General features: G+C 41.1%; 1 protein-coding gene and 1 long non-coding RNA gene across 3 annotated transcripts; one reads left to right on the top strand and one right to left on the bottom strand.

Annotated features, from left to right (window-relative positions):
- Positions 1-1,899: 1,899 nt before the first annotated feature.
- Positions 1,900-14,481, bottom strand: ZBTB37 (zinc finger and BTB domain containing 37; the record flags this gene model as incomplete). 2 transcript variants are annotated; one of them, XM_080918060.1, is made up of 3 exons in its annotated part: positions 1,900-2,551; positions 11,558-11,657; positions 13,516-14,481. In XM_080918060.1, the coding sequence occupies 3 exons, from the start codon at positions 14,442-14,444 to the stop codon at positions 2,066-2,068; spliced, it is 1,515 nt and encodes a 504-aa protein (XP_080774186.1). In that variant the 3' UTR covers positions 1,900-2,065. The 2 variants fall into 2 exon arrangements, with proteins under 2 accessions (XP_080774186.1, XP_080774185.1); XM_080918059.1 differs by having other exon boundaries at positions 1,900-2,618; positions 11,529-11,657; positions 13,516-14,438.
- A 2,400-nt stretch (positions 14,482-16,881) lies between these two features.
- Positions 16,882-20,125, top strand: LOC308431843. The gene is made up of 11 exons (XR_013975391.1): positions 16,882-16,906; positions 17,439-17,488; positions 17,659-17,687; positions 17,880-17,916; positions 18,172-18,203; positions 18,434-18,467; positions 18,903-18,923; positions 19,108-19,158; positions 19,611-19,634; positions 19,815-19,862; positions 20,044-20,125. It is a non-coding gene; the product is annotated as an uncharacterized lncRNA (long non-coding RNA).
- The last annotated feature ends 1,761 nt before the right edge of the window (positions 20,126-21,886 follow it).

Below are 21,886 nucleotides of genomic sequence, written 5' to 3'. Positions count from 1 at the left end.
CTCGAGTCCAAGCTAAAAAGTTTCCCTAGAGCTTCAGTTCTGTTTTTATGGCCCAGAGTACAGTAATCCCTAAGGTGGCCCTAGGAGACAGTTTTCACTTTATCATGCTGTTGCCTGACTAGCAAGAAGCCTACCTGAATTATCAGAGATAAGACACTAAGGGCAGGCTCTTCAAATGGAGTACCAAATACTCCTTTAAAAGATGAATTTCTACTTCTTCAGAAGTGAAAACCTTTCTCTAGTGATACAGTATATCCAATTCTCAGATTGTTCAAAGCCACCCTTTGCATTCCAGTTTCTTATTAAAAATGGATTTCCCCCACCTTTCCTCATACCAGAGTGCTCACAAGGAAGGAGCACACAAGCTTCACATTCTCAGAAATGGCTCACAAATGCAGGTAGGACCAGCCCATCTCCCAAATGTCTTAGAATCATCCACATCCCTGTATCAAAACAATTACACATCTAAATATTCTCTTTAAATCACTCAAGCTAGAGACTTGTATTTGCACAGTAGAGTGCAGGCACCTATTGCCTGTATCATTTAACTCCCTCCTTTCTCTCTCTGCATGCAAGACGGGTGTAGAAAGCTCTGTGTGTTGGGAAATTCTTTCAGAGCTGGATTAAGAATCTCAGAAAAACTCAAGATCACTAAAAAAGCCCCTTGGAGTTTAAAATAATCTTAGGAATGATAGTGTAGCCACACCTGATAAGAACTGATCCGTTGATCCTTTATTGCAATGTGATTGTGCATGATATTTTCTTGCAGGTGAAGTGCCCTGTAGTGTATTATTTAAAAAAACAAAAAACAAAAAACAAAGCTCTTGGAGTCACCAGCAATTTGCTAATTGGTTTATGAATTATATATAGATTTGCAGACCCAAGACATAGACTTAGGTGAGGTTCTTCATTGGACTGAAAATATGAAGTATAAAACATGTTGAAAGAAATGAAACTGTGGTTGCAATAAGAACAATAGTGTTGAATCTCTTTCAACTATAGCATTGCAGAAAAAAACTGTTTAAAAATCTCATATAAAAGTTATCAAATGTGGAGACCTGTGGACTTAAAAATACAATCCAGGCTCATTTCACTGGAAAGTGACATTTTTGATGTATAATATTGCTGTTATATGAAACTAGGAGTTCAAGAGGATGAACTTTTGGTAGTCAGCCTAACAAGTTATATCACATAACTAGAAACATTTTTGTAACACCCAAGGATATATGCAAGCGCTATGGGTTTACAAACACCAATCAGGAAGTTGCAGTTCAGCCCCGTGCTGTGCAGTATCTGCAAAGCATAGAAGTCCTTCCTCCCCTGCTCCTCTTTCTCAAGCTCTCTTATGAGTGCTTACTATAAACACTTAGAGGCTCATTTTACTTCTCCATGCCCCAAGAGCTTCAGGTGATTTTGCCTGCTGCAATACTGCTCCAAGGTAGCCAGTATTGAGCTACCCTCATGATCACATGAAACAACTAGGCAAAAGTATTAGATGCCTCACCAGGGTAAAATCAATCTAACCTTCTAGACTGTTAAGAACCAACCAGTATTCATTTTTTTCCCCCTTAAACATGGAAATGCATGCTCTGGCAGGGAAGAGGAAAGAAAGATTCTCCTTTCTCACCGTTGTGACTACCTTCCCCTCTTCTGACAGGCTGCTTCAGTTGGCCAAAGCTCCTGCTGCTTTTTTTTTTAGATCTGGGACTTCACCCATTAAGATGATATGGACCTAAGTATGGTGTTCAATCATGATTGGTAGATAAATGACTATTCATTGATCAGTTTGTTTAAAAACATTTTTTTCATATAAAGTTAACAAACCAAGGCTGTTGATCCCTGAATTAGAAGCTGATTTGCTTGATTATTTTCCAAAGTGTGAGGTGGTAATGAGGAGAGCCTTTAGTGCTTCCCAAGTGTTGGTCTTCTAATTTGGCAAAACCATGGGAACATCTTCTAGGTGAGTGACGTGGCATTTTATGAATCTACGTACCAACCCTTGGTCCTGATAAGGGCTGGCTACGGCTCAAAGGGGAGGAGGGTCTGCCCCTTCCCCCTCGATGTTTCAATCTGGCCCAGTAGTAGAAACTGAGCCCTGGGCAGATTCTCCAGGAGCAACTGTTTCTTCGTGCAAAGGTGACCCTTCTTCAGCTTGCCGAGATGTGACAGTAGTCTCAGGAGAAATGCTATGAGGTCCTTCCAGGGGTATACAACCAGGGTGGTTTTTCCGAAAGTGCTGATTCAAAATGGCCTGGAAGGGAAAACTTTTGCCACAAACATGACAGTGAAAGGGCTTGTTGCCTGTGTGCTTGCGGATGTGATATTCCAGCTGATCTTTCCGGGTGTACTTTTTCCCACACATACGGCAGACAAATGGAGTGATTCCCATATGCAGGCGCATGTGGCGGTCCAAACTTCCCTTTTGGTTGAAAGATTTGGCACAGTAGATGCAGGTGAGGCGGGGATTATACCGGAACCATCGTTCAGACACTTCTTGTTCTCGGAGATATTCCACATACGCGCTTACTCCCATCATTGCTGACTCTTCTACCTGGGTCAGAAGAAGTAAGTGAGTATTATATGATGTTAAGCATAGACGTGAAAAGCAACCCAATCTACTGTGCCTATTACTAAGAAGTTTATGTTTCTGTGTCTGTGTGATGTAAGGAATAGAACACAGACAAGGGCCTTGTGCAAGCTAGGCAAAAGCTCTGAGCCTTAGTTAACATTCCTAGCCCATATTTGCTTACTTGTAATGGAGAGCCAAGAGGGAAGTTAATACTATTAAACATAAAGCTATTAACATAATAATGTAAAAAGAATTCTGAGTTATTATTTCATTGCTATAAAAAGTATAACACAAAGTTCTGGCTGAATACTTATTAAGCCTCTGCTATACTTGGGGAGGTAAAAACACCAGAATTAGTTCAAGATTACCTTTGGCTACATAGGCAGATGAAGCCCAGCCTGGACTACATGAGACATGCCTCATAAAACCAAAACCCAAACCCAAACTCTCTACTTTAGTACCATTTCACAGTACCAGGAGAACACGAGCCACAATACTATTCCTTGATTCTATCCTCACAACTATATTCTAGACAACTGACTATAAAATATATAGAACTTTCTGTGATGAAAATGTTCTATAATTTGAACTATTTAATGTAGTAATCACATGGTTAGCATTTGTCATATACCTAATACAACTGAAGGAAAATTTTAATTTCAATTGCTTTTAACTAATTAAAACAAAAATTCAAATGTGGCTTATGTGTACTAAATATGAAAGTATGGAATAAAGGCAAATATAATAAAATTTCATTTATGATACTATTATTGCCATGTTAATCAGCAATAGCAAGCTTTATAAGTTATATATATATAAATATACAACATAAATATTTATGCAATATATATTTCATAAGCAATAACCAGCACATCATTATCATTTCATAAAAACTAAAAAATTCTTTAAATTTTATTATTTTATGTATATGGGTGCTCTGCCTGCATCTATGTCTATGCATCATGTGTGCCTAGTGCTCTTGAAGACCAGAAGTGGGTGACAGTTGTGAGCTCCATGTGGTTGCTAGAAATTGAACCTGGGTCCTCTGGAAGAGCAGCCAGTGCTTTCAGCCACTGAGCTACCTCACCATCCCCTAAATACTAAAAAGCTTTAAGTGACTTGAAAGTAAGTTGGCTGAAGACATGGAGCTTTTCCATCTGACAACTGGAAGGATAAGAACATGGCCCAGTCATTATGTGTGTGCATAGCTCTTGCAGATGACCAGCGTTTAGTTCCTAGCACTCATGTTTAGTTGCTCACAACTGCCTGCAGCTCCAGATAGATGCCTTTGGCTTCTACAGACATCATGTGCACATACTTCCCCACCAGAAACACTTGTATAATTTGAAAAATAATGAAGCTGGACATAGTGATGCATGTCCTTAATCCCAAAACTTGAGAGGCAGAGGCAGGCTGAGTTCTGGAGTTCCAGGCCAGCTTTGTCTACCCAGTGAGTATAAGGCCATTAGGATTACTTACAGAAATTTCTGAGGCTCCTCACAAGGTCATCACATGTTGTTCCAACTTTGTGGGATTCTCATGAGGTTAGATGTTGGTAGTAACACCTTGAGACATATTTTTAAGAATCTGAACTGGACATGATAGCTCACATTTCAAATATATAATTCCAGCACAGAGGAAGATGAAAGAGGAGCACCAGAAGTTCAATGTCAGCCAGGAATACAAGTGAAACCTTGTGTCAAAAACCCAAAGTCATTTTTTTGCAACAGACTCTCACTGTATTGCCATAGCTAGCTTCAAACATCCCTTGCTAAGATAGCTTCCTGATTAGTCTCCAATGTGGCTGGCACTACAGTCATGTATTATCAAACTCAGCCATTTTGGAAAAGAAGAAATGGATGCATGGTATCATATAACAATTAAAGAGGACCCTGGATTCAAATTTGAGTTGTACTTAGTTTTTGAGATCATTTCCTTTAGAGGCTGTGTTGAGCACTGAATAAATGGATACAGTTGAGCACTTTAGTTCAGTAACATTTTGTGATAGTTAAACCTTACAAATTCTTGTATTTGTACGTATATATTAAGTATTATAAACTCATATGTGTATATATATATGTACTTATATTTTGCATCCAGTTTCCTTTCTGCCCTAGGTGCCAAGTTTACTTTAGCTTTATTTATAATCTTGAGGATACAATTTTCTAAAAAACACTTCGAAACTTCGAGGAAAGTCATGCCACACCAGTTCTGTGCACACAGAGAAAATGATGCATTTTAATAACCACTCAACCATTATTACAAAAATCATGCACTGTGATTCATCTCATTTAAAATGACTCTGGTAAAGCTGCCACCGAAGAACAAACAACAAAGGAAGCACCTTAACTTTTAGTTGTTTTTTACTTTGAAAACAGAAAACGGCTGGTGAGGTGGCTCAGTGCATGAAAATACTTGAAAAGTCAACTATGGTCTTTAAATCCCAGCACTCAGGGGTTCTAGGACAGCCAGGGACACATAGAGAGACCCTGTTCTCAAGACAATGGCACCACCACATACTGCTCTCCCCCAAAAGAAAAGTCTGACAATCAGAGTTCAATCCTTGATACCCACATGGTGAATGGAGAGAACTGACTCCTTCCAGTTGTCCTTTAACCTCCATACACACCATGGCTATGCTTCACAAGATGCACGAGAGTGATACACACACATAACCAAGCACATGCACACACAAATGTAACTTTTAAAAATGTAATTTAAAAAATAAAAGAAGGCCATAAAATAGGTGCCTCTTGGTTTTCTCTATCCCACTTGGCAATTTCCTAAAATATATACATTCAAGGATTTCTGCATTGCCAAATAGCTATGTGTAGTTGATGTCAAGGTGGTACATGATTAGACAGTAGAGAGTGGGCGGTGACAGAGTTCTGGTAAGGAGATAGAAGGTGGAGAAAAGGAGATTCAAGGGGAAGAAACATGGAAGCAGATGTGGCTGTTTCTCTCAGAGCATCTCTAGATAGATAAGGTTGTTATGATTATTTCTAAGGATTTCTATGGGTCAATTTATCTTATCTAGGTGGGCAGCTTATATTTTTGTCAACTGGTTGTAAGCTTATTGTGTAGAAGGATTGTGAATTGAGAATTTAACATATAAACCTGTCTGATAAGTTAATGATTGTGGAGTCATATTTTTACCAGTGGTGGAGGACAGTGTGTGAAAACATGCTGGGGTGGTCACTGGCCACCTGGGACAGAAGCAGTTAAGAGAGGGTGGAGTAAACCACCTGGGAAGGGAGCGGAATAGAGAGGGCTGCTTGCATATGGTGTGACAGCATCCTGCTTGGCTCAGCACTAGACTGGCATCTGGCATCTACAGAGTGAGACCATAGTGCTGATAACAACTGAATCATATAATTACTGCAACACTATGAACTCAATCAGTACTTGCTTCACAAAACATTTTAAGAATTATTTCACCAGCACTTGAAAGGCAGAGGCAGGCAGATTTCTAAATTCAAGGCCATTCTGGTCTACGGCCAGGGCTCCCTGAAAAAATGAAGGTCTAAACTAAAAGCAAACACCACCAAAATGACTTCTTTTACTTTTTGTCAGCTTGATACATGACAGCCTAGCTTTAGAACTTGTATATAGCTCAGGCTGGCTTCAAACTTGAAGTGATCCTGCTGCCTCAGTTTCCCAAGTGCTGGCATTACAGGGGTAAACTACCACACCTGAAAATTTCTATACTTTCTAAAACAAGTATCCCATGTACTTGATATAGACTTGAAAGTTCCCCATCACTTCAATCTTTAATTGCTACCAGACACTCAAAGAACTGAAAAGGAGTTTTAAAAAAAACCAGTTACTTAAAGATCTTTAAAGCTGAGAATTTTAGCTTTCTCCTTAAACTGGAGATTTCAAAAGCTACCAAATAACCTCCTATTTAGTAGATAGAACTTTTATAGTTTGTGATATTTGCAATGACAAAATCAACCACTACTGTTCTTAGAAGTAAAACTGACAAGACAACGTCAGAGATACATATAAGGTTAGAAACATCTGCTCTCAAGGAAGCTTCAATTAAGTAAGAATTTATGTGATTAGTAGAAATCAGGAAAAGTTAAGATGCTAGAGATTTTCTTTGGCGTACAGTGCTTGCCTTCCATTTTTCCTCTCCTACAAAAGAGGAAAAATAATGCAGTGTGTGGGGAAAAAAAGATCAAAGAACACTGGACTAATTAGGATGGAGAAAACAGGAATGGAGTTTTAAGGGACTCAAAAGAATGAGGAATCTCAGACCCAAAACAAAGAATCTGATGGAGTTATAGCGCGCACTGAGAAGTTTACAAGTCAAAACAGACACTGAATGCTGATGAGTAGTAGGAAAGCTGAGCTAGAAAGATTGTAACTTACTTGAAAAATTAGGCCAGATATTTTTAACTTTCCAGTGGTGGAAAAAAAAAGATTTTAAGAAGTAACTTTGGCAGTCTATTCCAGATTCACCCTTTACAGTAAGAAAGTCAGTTTGTTTATTTAAAGGGATGTAGATCAAGTCCAAGGCCTTATTATACATTCTTTTTTGAAGCACTGGGCATTGAGCTTAGGTTTCATGTCTTCAAGACAGGTACTCTATCACTGAACTATAGTTTCAGTATTTTCAATCCATCAGTTTTCTTTCTCTCCTCTTTTTGGCTCATACTAATGTAAGTTAGACACTGAGGTGTTCCTGCTGGTAGAGATCCTGCCTCTAAACTTGACAACCTAAGTGACCCACAAGATGGAAGAAGAGAACCAACTCCTCCAAGTTGCCCTCTGATAGCCACATGCATACACATGCACAAAGACAAACAACTGCAATAAGCTATACAAAATTTTGCTTTACTCTGGTCTTCTGTGGCACAAAAAATAACCAGTAAATGGACTTAACATAATAAAATTTTACATATTAAAGTATGTAGACATATTTATTCTTTCTTATCATTTCTAGACAGTACTCTTGAAGGTTTTTGTTTATTTGTTTAGTATTACATTAATCAAGGCTAGAAAGATAGTTCTGTGGTTAACAACATTTGCTGTTCTTCCAGGGGACCCGAGTACAGTTCTCAACACCTTTATTAGGCAGACTTCTTAGGTGTGTGTGTGCACACGCATACACAAAAGTGAGAGAGAGGAGAGAGAGAATGTGTGTGGTGTGTATGGAAATCAGTTTTGTCCTCTAGACATGATGGTTTGAATATGCTTAGCCCAGGAAGTGGCACTATCAGAAGGTGTGGCCTTGTTGGAGGAAGTGTGTCACTGTGGGGTAAGGTTTGGAGACCCTTCTAGCTTCTTGAAGATGTCCAGTCTGTTCCTGGCTTCCTTTGGATAAAGATGTAGAACTCTCAGCTTCTCCAGAACCCTGCCTGCTTGGATGCTGCCATGCTTCCACCTTGATGATAATGGACTGAACCCCTGAACTTGAAAACCAGCCCAACTAAATGTTGTTGTCCTTTATAAAACTTGCATTCATCATGATGTCTGTTCACAGCAATAAAATGCTAACTAAGACACATGTGGTCCTAGGTTGTCAGGCTAAGCCTTTACCAGATGACCTACTTCACCAACCTTAGATAGTATTACTTATATTCTATTTCTTTATTGACTTAAATATCTTTATGTGTTTCCAATACAATCTCTGTCCTAATTACAACTAAAAACTATGTAAGCCAAGCATGGTGTTATATTCTTGTAATTCCAGCATTTGTGAGCCTTAAAGTAAAAGACAAAAATATTCAAATCCTGGCAGAGTGGTACAAAACAGAAGTCCCTGTCACTTGGGAGACTAAGGCAGGCAGATCTTTAACCCAAAGAGTTTAAGAACAGTCTGGATAACATACTCTCCTATCTCACATAGGGGAGGATGGAGCTAGAGGTATGGCTCAGTAATTAAAAGCATCTGTTGCTCTTCTAGAGGACCTGACTTCTATTCACAGTACCCATAACCCCCTGGAATTCCTAGAAGTGTCTCAGGGTTGTTATTGTGACAAATCACTATGGCCAAGGCAATGTACACAATAAAGCACTGAATAAGGGGCTTGCTTACAATTTCAGAGGCTAGTCCAGGATCATCATGGTGGGGATTATAGAGGCAGACAGGCAGACATGCTGTTAAGAGTAGTAGCTGAGAATTTACATCTGATCTGATTCTCACGCAGGAAGCAGAGAGCCAGACAGCTTGGTTTAGCTTTTGAAATTTTAAAGGCCACCCACCCTCATTAACACACTTCCTCCACCAAGGCCATACCTCTTAATCCACAACCAGGAACCACAGATTCAGACAGATGCGCCTACAGGGCCGTTTTCATTCACACTACTACAGGCACTTCTAGCCTCTGCAGGCACTTGTGCTCATGTGTACAAAATCACACAGATACACCGATAATCAAAATGGAATCCCTTCCTTCCTTCTCTTCCTAAGGAAGAGGAGGAAAAGGGAGGGAAGATAGAAACTGAGTTTAAAACCTGCTTAGTTAGAAGAACCCACAGCCGGGGAGATGTCAGTCAGTAAAGCGCTTGCCATGCCATGCATGCGTTCGGACCGTGTTTAATCCCCACAAGCTCTGTGAAAGGAGCGTCATGTGGCACACCAAGTTTTTAAGTCCAGCACTGTGGAGGCAGAGACAAACGGTGATCCTGGCCAGCCTAGTTGAGTCTTTGAGTGTAAGGCCAGTTGGAGACCCCTTCTTAAGAAAAATTAAGGTAAAAAATGCAACATCTGAGGTTTACTTCTCTTTCCTCCCTGTGTTTTTCTTTTTTATTTCTAAGACAGGATCTCCCTGTGTAGCCATGGCTGTCCTGGAACTTGATCTGTAGACCAGGCTGGTCTCAAACTCAAAGACTAGAAGCCTGCTTCTGGTTCCCAAGTGCTGGAATTAAAGGCCTGTGCCACCACTGTCAGGCATGAGGTTTACTTCTACCTGCCATATATACATGTACACCACCCTCCACAAAAAAATTACCTTCACACACAAATACAGAAATCTGTTTAAGTGTACTTGCATTATGTGGACACTAAGTCTAGTAAATGCCTGTAAGTACTTACATTCTTCTTGTGTGTTTGTGTGATTAATCGACAAGGCTGTTAAGATCTGCCCTATTTGTTGTAACTTTGTGTGTTATTATACCAGATTTGAGAGATGGGGAGAAAAGGCATTCTAACTACTTTCCCTCTTAGCTCTTAACATTTTCTCTACCCCTTAATCAAAAAACCAAAATGAAACAAACAAACAAAAAAAAAAAAAATAGCAAGGTGTAGTGAACACATCTGTAATCCTATCCCTAGGGAGGTAAAGTCAGAAGGCGCATGTTTGAGGTCAGCCTGGGCTGACCCTGTCTCAAAACAATAAAAACCACAAAACAAAAGCTTAATTTGTAACAATACCTTACTGCTTTAGTATACCAGTACACATAACAAATGTCTAGTGGTTTGGCTAACAAGAAATTATAATAGAGGTTAAAAAAACTATTTCTTTTTTAAAGACAGAATCTTACCATGTAGCCTTTACTGGCCTGGAATTTGCTACATAGACCAGGTTGGCTTTGAAATAACAGAGATTCATCCACCTACTCTGTTCCCCAGTGTAGGCGTTATCATTGTACCTGGCAAGCTATACAATCTTAGCTACTTGTATTTTCTTTCCCAGTATTAAAGTGTCTAATTTATTGTGTTCTAAATGGTTTACAGCTTTGAAAATCAATACTCAATGATTAAGATCTGTAAAAGACAAAACAACAACAACAAAAAGGTCAACCATCCACTTATACTAGCTAAGGAGAGCTGGGCAGTACGTAGAAGACGTCATTCTTGTGAGCTTTTGTTTTTAAAGATGGGGTATTCCTCTAAGCCCTGGCTGGCCTGGAATTCATTAAGTAGGTCAGACTAGTTTCTCTGTATTGTTCCAATTTTAGTATATGTGCTGCCAAAGTGAGCACCAGACTAGTTTCAAATCTGCAGTAATCCTGTCTCTATTTCCCACATGTTGGGATTATAGATTTGCACCACCACATCTAGCCTTTAGAACTTTGTAGTATGATGTAGTATGACTGAGGAAGCAAATAAGAAAAAAAAAAAAAAAAAAAAAAAAAAAAAAAAAAAAAAAAAAAACAGAGCTGCAGAGATGGCTCAGGTTCAGAGCACTGGCTGCCCTTCCAGAGAACCTGGGTTTAATTTCCAGTACTTACATGGCAGCTTATGACTGCTAACTCCAGTTCCAGGGGACCTGATACCCTCCATAGTCACACAGACAGACAAACAGGCAAAACACCAATGCACAGAAAAAAGCGATAAATTATATACTTATTAAAAAACCCAAACATACACACAAAGATATATTCATATAAAAGATACACAGAAATGTGTAAGCAATTTGCTTTTTAAAATTTGTTTAGATATTATATAAGCTAACAAACACACACAGAGACACACACACACACACACAATCACTCACTCTTACATTCCCTACCTTCCCCAAATGAAATTATTTCTAATCCAGGTTCTAAATGATACAAAGTTATAATGTTTGGAGTTAATCTTACTCTCAGGTTTACAGGTATAGCTCTATAATCAGGAAAAAGTTCCACATTAAAAAAAAAAGACTTAATTTTATGCGTAGGAGTACTCTGCCTACATGTACATATATGAAACACGTGTGTGCCTAGTGTCTGCAGAAGTCAGAAGAAGGCACTGGATCCCTTGGAACTGGAATTATAGACGGTTGTGCATTGGGAACCAAACCAGAGTTTTCAAAAAAAGCAGTAAGTGCTCTAACTGTTGAGCCATTGTTCCACCCTCACACTGTTAAGTTTTTTTTTCTATATCTCAAATTCTAATTCTAGTGTGCTCCCAAGTAAGATTTAAAAAAAAAAAGTAATATATATCAAATCCAGTATTTAATAGGGCCACTTGTTTCTCCTCCATCCTTTTTTATTCATTTATTCAGTGACAAGTTCTTCAACCAACACAGCAATCCTAAGTCCAAAACTACATACCTGGGAGCTAAGTTGCTTAGGCTCATCCATTCTCCCAGGAGACTCACTTCTGGCTCTGTGTCTTTCTGTCATGGAAACAACACTGCCGGAGGGACTAAATCTGTTGGAAAAGGAGCATAAAAGGGGACCAATAGACAAGTAGTGTCAAAGAACTTGAATGCTGTTTCTACTCTTATTGCTGAGGAATGGAACTAAGTCAGACAAATATTTCAAAGTGACAAAGTGAAGCTTTCTACTCTAGTAAGTACTGAAAAGACTGTAATTCTGTTTTGTTTTATGAGCTATGGTCTTGCTAGGAAGCCTTGGGTGGCCTGGCATTCACTACACAGGCTAGGCTCCAAGGCTACATGTTCCTCAACTCATAACAATCCTCTGGTTCAACCTCCCAAGTGCTAAGATTCCAAGCATGTTCCATGATGCCTGGAAATTCTGGCTCTTTTATGTGACTACTGGGGTTTGGGCTGTTCTTTCTCTTACGGTAATTTGTTCATATTTCATATATATTAAAGCTTTTTTTGTATCTAAGGTATACATCCTAATATAGTTCTAATGCAGGAGGACAATAACTACCAATCCCGGGGATGAATATATTCTGTGCTAAAGAATAGTTAGCCTATCAAGATCACATGATGGAAAATATTCAAATGAAGACCACCCAAGTGGCTAAAAAAATCCTAAATGGCTACATTATCAGCTATAAACTAAAGAAAGGAGTTAGTTTTAATTAATCCCTAGGTCAATTTTATTATTTATGAGAGATATGTGTGTAGAGATAACTTAATAGTCTATTCTCTCCTTCTACCATGTTCATGTCAGTGGGTTGACTCTCAGTACTTCTATCCATTTCAATCTATTTTAAGTAGAGAAAAGAACAAGCTAGCCTAAAGTCTTAAGTGCTTGGTAGCCTGAGGCAGGAAGAATGCTTGAGTTTGAGGTTAGCCTAGGCTACATAGTAAGCTATAGATCATCTTGAAAAAACCCCAAAACCAAACATGAGCTGGGCGATGGTTAACACAACCCATTAAGTCTTGGCAGTCAGGAGGCAGAAGCAATTAGATCTCTGTGAGTTGAGTTCCAGACTAGCTTGTTCCAGGGCAGCAGAGGCCACACAAAGAAACCTTGTCTTGAAAAACAAAAACAAACTCCCAAAAATAACAACAAAAAAAAAAAATACAAACATGGTGACTCATGCCAGTAATCCCAGTACTCAAGAGGCTGAGGCAGGAGGACTGCCCTGAGTTCTAGGACAGCCTGAGTTACAGAAATCTCTCAATACATAAATAAGAAAGAACACAAAATATTACCAATTTAAACTAGTAACATTTTCTTTCAGTTGACTAGATGGAAGCCACCAAAAGGAACTCTAACAGACTTTGTATATTAGGAAGAAAACAGTGAGAACGACAGGCCGTAACATCACTGGGTGAGGACTCTCAGGCCTGGGGTAGAAGCAGTTTCAAAGGTGCTACTTCAAACATCACTAGGTGACACTTGAAAAACATTCAAAAAGCTTTTCTCTAGAATTACTCTAATTTGAAAAGAACAATTACTGATGGCACCAAACTCTACTTTGGTAGGAAAGGGCAAAGAGAAATGCATAGTGCTTTAAGAAAAGTCAAACTCCACAAGGGTTACCTGTGTGAGAAAAAGCAATGTTACCAACTCCTGACAATCAGCTTCCTGTCTAGAATGCAGAAAGCCCTGGCAATCACCTATCCTAGAGTGGCTGCAGATGCTATTCTGACTCACTGAAGTGGCTAATTTTACCACAGTTCTCACATTGTCAATATTTCAGAACCAGGAGCCTCCTGCTTTGAAAATAATGCAAGTCTTTTGACATACTTCCAGTCTCCCCAAGTAAGATGAAGAACATCAGGTTAGAAAGATGCCCTCTGTAACACAGAGGGCTCATTTAATGATACCCATACAATAGCTTTAAAAGGGGAAACAAAACGTACCTGTCAACTTCGCTGCTGGTTGGCCGAGCTACCTTGGCTCCTGAAGACCCTAGAGTGTAACTTTCCTGTCCTATAGAACCATGGCCTGTGGTGTCAATCACCATGGCTGTGACTTCCTCTGCACTACTCCCATCTTCTCCAGAAGGCTGATTCTCTGGCCCAAGCCACTCTTCCAGATTTTCAGTTTTGATGTGCACTGCTCCAAGAACCCTAACTTCGTCACCACTCCGGGGCCCCTGGTCTGCTATTCCTGTTTCCACATACCACTGTCCTGCTCTGTTAATTCGAAGAATGGGCTCCCGGCCCTCTCCATCAGAACTCTGTTCAATTATCTGAGGACTGGTGGACTCCTCAGGAGGACTGAGATCTCTGATATCCAGCACGGCACTGACTTGTCCTCTCCAGTTCCCCTTTGAGGTGTTATGGCGTGGACTGAGTGAGCGGTTTAGATTTGGTGTAACCCTGTGAGACTCTGGAGGTCTCTCTTGATGCTTTGTCCTTGTTTGACTTAATTCTGCTTCAACCTCAGCCACATTAATTTTAAAGTGAATGCCCTCTAGGATCTGTGTACATTTGTCTATAATATGCTGCATCTGCAGAAAACTTGCAGCTGTTAGGTAGCTGATGATATCTGCTAGTTGCAGGCATATCCGCCCTGTATAACAGAAAGAAAGAAGTTGTTCAAAAACAGTAGGGTTCTTGATGACAGAAATGGACACAGTACTCATTTCATTCAAGGACATGTGATCCCGGAAATAAGGGGAGCTGGCAGCCAGTACTACTTTGTGAGCCCGAAAAGCTTGCCCTTGCACATTGACAACAATATCACAGAGACGGCCTTGCATTCGTAGCTGGTTGAGATGGCTCAGAACCGAGTTGCTGAAGTCGGGGATCTCCAATTGTATGTTCCCACTTTTCTCCATGGTCATGCCTGAAAGTACAGGCAGACAGACATTCAACCCTGCTGAAAGAGCAAACCACAGTCTTAGTACTAGTTTGACTCCCTTGGTGCTTTCTAGTTCAAACACCCCCCCCCCCCAAATTTAAAATCTCCCCATGAGTGCCAGGCACACACATATGTAATTTTTGCGCTTAGGACAATGAGGTAGGAGAATCATGAGTCTGGGCTACTTAAGTGAAATCTTGTCTCAGGAAGAAAAAAGGAATTCTCTATATACAAAGAAACATCTTCCTTATGTTTGGATGTAGAAACAGAATTGCCAGCAGGTGTTTTGTTAGTGACAAGGCCAGCCTCAACCTCCTAATCCTACCTCTTAAGTACTAGGATTATTGTAAGCTGGAAAGCCTGGCACAAGGTGTTTAGATTGCACAGTAAAATAATTAACACACAAAAAAGGGATTGCTACACTGCAAAAAATTCAAGCTATGCCCATACTTTATTAATAAGCCATATAACAAAGATAGAAGTTTATAAAGAAGGGATATCAAACACATACAGGTTGACTAATTTACATGTGGCACAAGGTGTTTATCAAGGGACTAACATCGTACATGAATGGCCACTATTTTTTCCGAGACAATCTTTGTGTAGCTCTGGATGCCCTAACTTGCTCTGTAGACCGTGCTAGCCTGGAACTCAGAGATCTACCTGCCTCTGTCCACAGGAATGTTAGAATTAAGCCACCACATCAGGTGTTTGTTTGAGACAGGGTCTATGTAGCCCTGGCTATTTCAGGAATTCACTGTGTAGACCATCTGGTTTCTAATTCAAAGAGATCTGACTGCCTCTGCAGAGAGTGAATAATGCTGGTATTTGACCACCATGCCAGACTTGGCCCATACTTTTAAGCCTACCAGTTAGAGCTCCCACTTTTTGAATAAGGGACTGAGGTGAACTGTAGGTTAGGAAACATTCCACAGCCCTGTCAGCATTCAATTAACATGCAGAGAACTTGGGGCCTAGTTTCCAGAGTTAGCAAAAACTAAGTAAATCTTTTTCTCCCCAACAAACTTGATCTTAGGTATTCCAAAGTGGTGATGCTATTTTGCCTGAGAAAGTTGGTTCCCCACAGCTGACAAAAGTAAAGCAGGAAACTTCCCACTAAAGGTCTGCAACTGGTCTTAATTAGTTGAGGGTAGTTCGAAAATACCATAATGACTTACTGATTTAAGGTCACTGTGCATCCAATTTATCTCTAAATTTATGAGACTACACGGCATACCAGGAAGTTGTCCTAACAAGCTCACATTATCATCTCGAATTTACAACACACTTATTGAGTAAACAGGGAAGTGCAAACTCGGCTTTCAGGAAGCAACTTTAACCAATCTGACCTTTTTCCAAAGCGTTATTGTTTGTTTTGAAACTTTTAATCCATTAAGAGCCTCTGTCGATGCCATCACGAATTCAGATGTTTATTTTGGAGCCTACACCAGCGCCTTTTTGTTTGCTCTTTCCAGCAATTCCCCAGTGAGGAAGCCCCTGGAGTAAAGTCTTTCTCTAGCGTCCGCACTGAAGGGGCGAGAGCTGTAAAAGGGAGAATCGGGAACGCTTGGGGTTGGCCAGTCAGGTACTGGGGCAGCCTCCATTAGTATCAGGAAGCATGGGCAAAGGGGACCTGGCTGAGCAAGGAGTGGCACAGGTGCCAGGAAGAGAGGGGAGCAGAACCCCGCGGGCTAAAAGGGAGCTGCGGGCGCTCAGGTAAGGCGCGGGAGGGGAAGGGGGCGGCGCCCCGGGACTCGGTAGAGGGCGGCGGCGGCTGCCTGGGTGGGGGTGTGTCTGGGTGTGTCCCCGCCGCGCGGGGTCCTGAGGGAGGGGCTCGCCGAGGGGGCGGGCCCGCGAGCTCCGCAGCTCCGAGCCAAAGGGGTGGAAGGTCACGGAGTGCTTGGAGGGGAGGTGGGGGCGGCGACGGAGTGCCCTAGGAGCTGGCTGCCACTGAGACGCGGCCGAGGAGCTGCTGGTATGGGCTAATGGGACAGGGTTGCGGGGCCCAAGCCCAGTCAAGGAACAGCACCTACCTCCGGGGGTGAAAATGGGCCGGAATGGGCCGGAACACCGTTCCGGAAGTGAAACCCCCCACCCCCTCCTCCGGAGCGGGCGACGTGCCGGAAGGAAATCAGTCACCCTCACACCGCCCCTCCCCCAGCGCTGTCCTTGCAGGAGCCCCCTCCCCTCAGCTTTTACTCCTCTGAGGCAGAGGGCGGGCCTGACGTGCCGGCCTCTACTCCGCCCTCCAGGCTCTCTGGGGCGTGGCCAGCCGGGATGTAAGGGTGTGAGGAGGTGGGGCTTGAGGAGGAGTCTGGGGGCGTGGAAAGGGCGGGGTCTAAAGGGACGCAGCGGGCGGCCGTACGTCTTGACGTCACGAAGACCTTATATACTCGACTCAGCCGCCATATCGGTCTTTCGGAGCTGTGAGGCGAGGTCGAGTAGGTAAGAGGTCGTCTTTGTATATTATAGGTTCAGGCCTCGTAGGAATGCAACACCGTAAGCTGGCGGAATTCCGTGGCCAGTAAGGGAACTTGGTTTAAGATACAAACGTGTGTTTGTGGCATACTAGAGATGGGCTTCAATCAGGAAGCACTACAAGAAGGACTCAGCATGCATGCTCGTGCTATGATGAAGGTTATGTTGGTAGGGACAACTGACCTCGTTGATGAATACCAACAATTCTGATGGCAGAGCATGCTGAGTCACCTGGAGAGGCCTATTGCGCTTAAGTACGGTACGGGGAGTGCAGAGCCCTGCGTAGCTTGAGAGCCACGGGGTTGAAGGCGTTAGCTAGGAACTGGCATTAAGTAGGCCTTAGTCACTAACAAGTGAACCTCATGGGGAAGACCTGGGGTAGACTTAGGTGTATTTTCTGGATATGTGCATCTCTATGGTGCGTATATGAACACAGTTCGTTATAAGATGGGTTTTTGTGGGAGTAAAGCCGTTATTAACATTAAAATAAACCTTTTAGGAATGGCCACGTGGACCCTTAGGATGGGACTTCTGGAATTGCACAGGCAGGTAAGTCAGTAGGGCATCTCAAAAAAGCATTGAACATAAAGCCAATGATGGTATGAGAGTAGTGGACAGAAGGGATTTCTGAAAAACACTGTTCTGAGGCTTTAATTTGGGTGCTGGAAGCTATAGATTCAGCAGAGGGCAGCACTGATGGTTCACATCTCTTTTTCCAGTTTTATGGCAAAGATGGATGAAGACTAAGGTGAGTACTGAAATGTTAGTGAAAGTTTTGGTGGAAAGGACAGTGCCACAATGATGACATCATATTTGCTACTCTTGACAGTTGGGGTGACGAAAGCTTTATGCCACCATTAATTATAACTGAGGCACATGATAATGATTTGGGGGTTATTTAACACTGTAAGCAGTACTTACATAAACACTTTCTTCCCAGGACTGATGAGGAAGATGGATGACCAGACGATATCCATGTAAGCAGTTTTTTGTATGCATATATGGTCCCATTGCAAGGAATATACAATGGCAAATGAGAACTAAAGATCCCTAACCCCAAGTGTAGTTAAACAAAAGGATTCAAGATCAGAATGGGGGGAGATCTGAAGCCAGATGGCATTTGTACATTATAGCTGAAGAGGTGGGGGCTTGTTTTATCTGGGGACTAGTTATTTTATACAAGTCTTAGCTAGTGCCCTAGTTTTGCTGAGTCAGTTTGTTTGATATTGCAGGTGACGGAATGGGAGACCAGAAAATGAAAATGGTAAGTGAAACTAAAGGTATGGAGCTAAACAGGCCAAGTCAATGTGGCATTGCAAAGTGGCCACGTGTTCGGTGTCCTAGCCATAACCTTTGAACTCAGCCTGCATGATGACAAGCACATTCTGACTAATGTGAAGATCTTAATTAGCTCTATCTGATGTTGGGCTTGCTTGGCTCTTTGTGGGACAAATTTTAACCTTTTGACGGCACTAAACTTTAAATTCTTTTTAGGTGGAGTGTTTGAATAGGGCGGACCGTTTTAAAAGTAAGTATTGAGAAACAGTTCATACGTATAGGTTAACACAAAGTGGCATGCAGAGATTTTAAGTTCAAAGTCTAGCATGCATGGTCTTGGATGTTTAGATAGGTTTATTTTGGACAACTCAGGGTTTTTGTAATGATGTTGATCAAATGTCTGAGCTGAAAACAATCTGTAGACAATTTTTACACTGAAGAACCCTGGGGCAGGTAGCTAAGAATAGTTGAGTGGTGCTTAGCATATTTGTAAGAGGTATTTTCTTTTAGTTCTAGCTACTCTGGTTGCATGCTTTCATTTGGATGGCTTGCTTGGGTAAGAAGCTACTTGGGCCTTGAATTCAAGATTATTCTAAGTCATTGGCAGTATTTCCTGTATTAACATTTATTTAACTTTGGACCATGCATACGGTCAGTAGTAATAAGTGCTGTCTTTTATTTTCAGATACAAAGGTTATGAATAAAGGTAAGCATTGTAAACTTGGTATTATATGAATAAGGTACTGTTAGTGATGACTAACAAAGTTAAACAGATGGGAATCTCTCTGAATAACAGCTGAAGATTGATTGTTAAGCTGAAACAGTATTTAGGAATAGCAGTAAGTGTACTTTGTAAACATTTATTTCTAAACTGAGCATAATTTCTGCAGGTATCACACATGAGTCCCCTTAACTGAAGACATGGCAAGCTTAACATAGTGGTAAGTTTCTTTGAAATGTGCATGTGTTGAAGGTACATACGCTTTACAAACAAGCCGATACTGTGATGATAACATAGTTCAGCAGACTTAACGCTGATGAGCAATCATGTCTTTCGCTCCTATCTGATGTATCTGGCTGTAATGTTTTAAAGTTTTCCATGATTGTGCAGTATTAGGAAAGTACAAATGGAGGCTGAGTCCTAGGGATTGAGGCCCAAAGCCTAATGCTAAGGTTTTGTGTGCCATGCCACTGACTTAACTCAGTAGTAGGACTGATAAGGATAAGTTTCCTAGGGCATGGTGATGGCAACCATATAGTCTCGGGCCTCTTGGCAAGCAGCAAGTGAATTGAGGGGGTTTATAGACTGAACAGAACTGAAGACCCAAGAAGTAGTGTAAAATATAATGAAGATAAGTAACTGTACTAATGCACTTTTTCAATTTTCAAACAGATCCTTCATTTCTGGATTTTCAAGGTAAGTCACCTTGTTTTTGTACAGATTATAATGTGGCTTGTAACCAGTGATGTTATGATTCTGCCAAATGATGCAAAGTGATATCACCTTTAAGCCGTTCCACTTCATTTCTGAGGTTACTATAGTAACCTGTAACCTTTTATAATTTTAAGCCAGATTAGTAAGTTTTTGTTTTCTTAGGGCGCCTGTGACAGGTGGACATGGCTGGCTGGTGAGCTCCTGTTTGAGGTGAGAACTGGAAATGCTTAACCATGAACCTACTCCAGAATACATGATGATCTCACCCCAACTTGAACTCTCTCACTGATGACCTGATGAAAGTAAAAGATCTGATGTTCTGTGTCTTAACAGTTTAATATTAAGTTAAAATCATAGAAATGTGCCTAACATGTTGTTACCTCTATTGCAGGTGCCTGGATGAAAGCTTGAATAGAAGATATATCATATACATTATCAAAAATTTTACAATTAAAGTGCTTTAATATAACAAAGTAAAGTGTATTTTGTTGGCTGATACATATTGTGGGGGAGTTCACATCAAATATTGGGTTAAATAATCTATTTACTGTAGTGGGTGGAAATGTGGTCTTTTTGATTTTGTTCTGACATTAACAAAGTTACCCTAGAGTGAAGTAGGTATTTGTAATTTTGACAGGTGATTTGTCTGCTGTTTTAAGGCTTGAATGTAATCAGTTATGCAGTCCAGGGCCTTGTTAAAGGCAAAAAGTTAGCTGAAGAGGGTATACCAACCCTTTATTAAAAGGTCCGGAAATGGCATGTTAGAAACATGTGAAAGATAATTTTAAATTCTAGGTAGAACTGCTTAAACTGGGAGCTTTGTCCCCCTGCCTAGCTAGACTGGTTTGCCACCTTGCCTAGCTTACAAAGTATTTCTAATTAGAAGGTATACTTAATGGCCCTACTCAAGTTATGCATGCTGCTCACTTTTTAGTTCTTGAAACTACTTAAGGCTAGTTTGGGTGGCATGAGAAACCATGCTGGGTGTAATGGCCTCAAAGGGAAGCAAGTATGCTGTTTAGACCTGAAGTAGCAATGTAGGACTGTGGGCACTGGTTCTAAGTTTGTAGGTGGCATACAGGGAGATGTCAAACCTGCCAGTTAGCCTTTTTGGTCTGAGTTCAGGTGGAATATCTATACAGTCCAGCTGCCCATCTCCAAGTGCTAAGATTGAGATTGCTCAGGGCCAGCTGGGAGTTTTTCCATATTTCAGAGATTCTTGGTTCCTTCCAGAACACCGATCTGCAGCACAACCCTGGCCAGTTGGGACTGGTCTATATCCTTGAGCTCAAATAACCTGCCTATGAGAAAATGTTTATACCTAAGTAGGAACTTAACCTCTTTGAGCCCTTGTACTAGGACCGCCTCTTAAGGCCATTTGGTATGGGGATAGAGCCACTGAGCCTCTACTAGTTGGGAGTAAGGATGGCCCCACAGCCTTGTCTATCCTCAGGAAGCGCCCAGTCCTGCATTGACTGTTGGGGGCTGGAGTGGGTGTTTCTTGTTTTCAGAGGAATAGATTTGAGGGGTGGGTGCTGATAAACTCATTTGGGTGTCAGAACATCCAGGAAACATTCAGGACTACACAGAAATCTTAGCTTGAAAAACCTTAAGTAAACAAGCCTGTGCCAGGCCCAGTCTTCCTGCAGGCCAGTATATAGAGCTCTTAGCTGCTTCTGTACCTTGTCTGTTTGGACATACCATGCTGATAATATAAACTAGTTGAAACTGAGCCAGCCCCAATTAGATGCTTTATGAGAGTTGCTTTGGTTGTGTCTCTTCAACAGCAATAGAACAATGACAGCCCTGATATATATATATATGTAGTTTTTCAAATCACAGTATCTTACAAGTGTTATGATAGGCAACAAGAATTTGTAAGATGGCCAGGACAAGTGTCATTCACATATAAGCAGCTGGGGCAGTTGTAACATGTTCAAGGTGTAGCACAATAGAATTTTGCTACTTGTAATTTTTTTTTTTTTAATTCTATGCTGCTTAGAAATATTGTTAGCTGAAAGGTAACCACAAAGCTCAATTTATGGTTCTAATGAGGCTAGATGAACCTTGCTGCATTAAGTGGCCAGTCAGTCTACAGTGGCACTTTCTTGTTCATATCTGGTATAGAAACATGCTTGGAAAACAGGAAGACTAAATACTCCAATAGAGATTTTTTTTTTATTGTTTCATTTTACAATTCTCCAATTGAAAAACTTCAACGGAACTTTCAACCA

This window comes from Micromys minutus (genome assembly GCF_963924665.1).
Source record: "Micromys minutus genome assembly, chromosome: 1".
In the NCBI taxonomy this organism is placed as follows: domain Eukaryota; kingdom Metazoa; phylum Chordata; class Mammalia; order Rodentia; family Muridae; genus Micromys; species Micromys minutus.
This window is presented reverse-complemented; position numbering and strand designations above follow the sequence as displayed.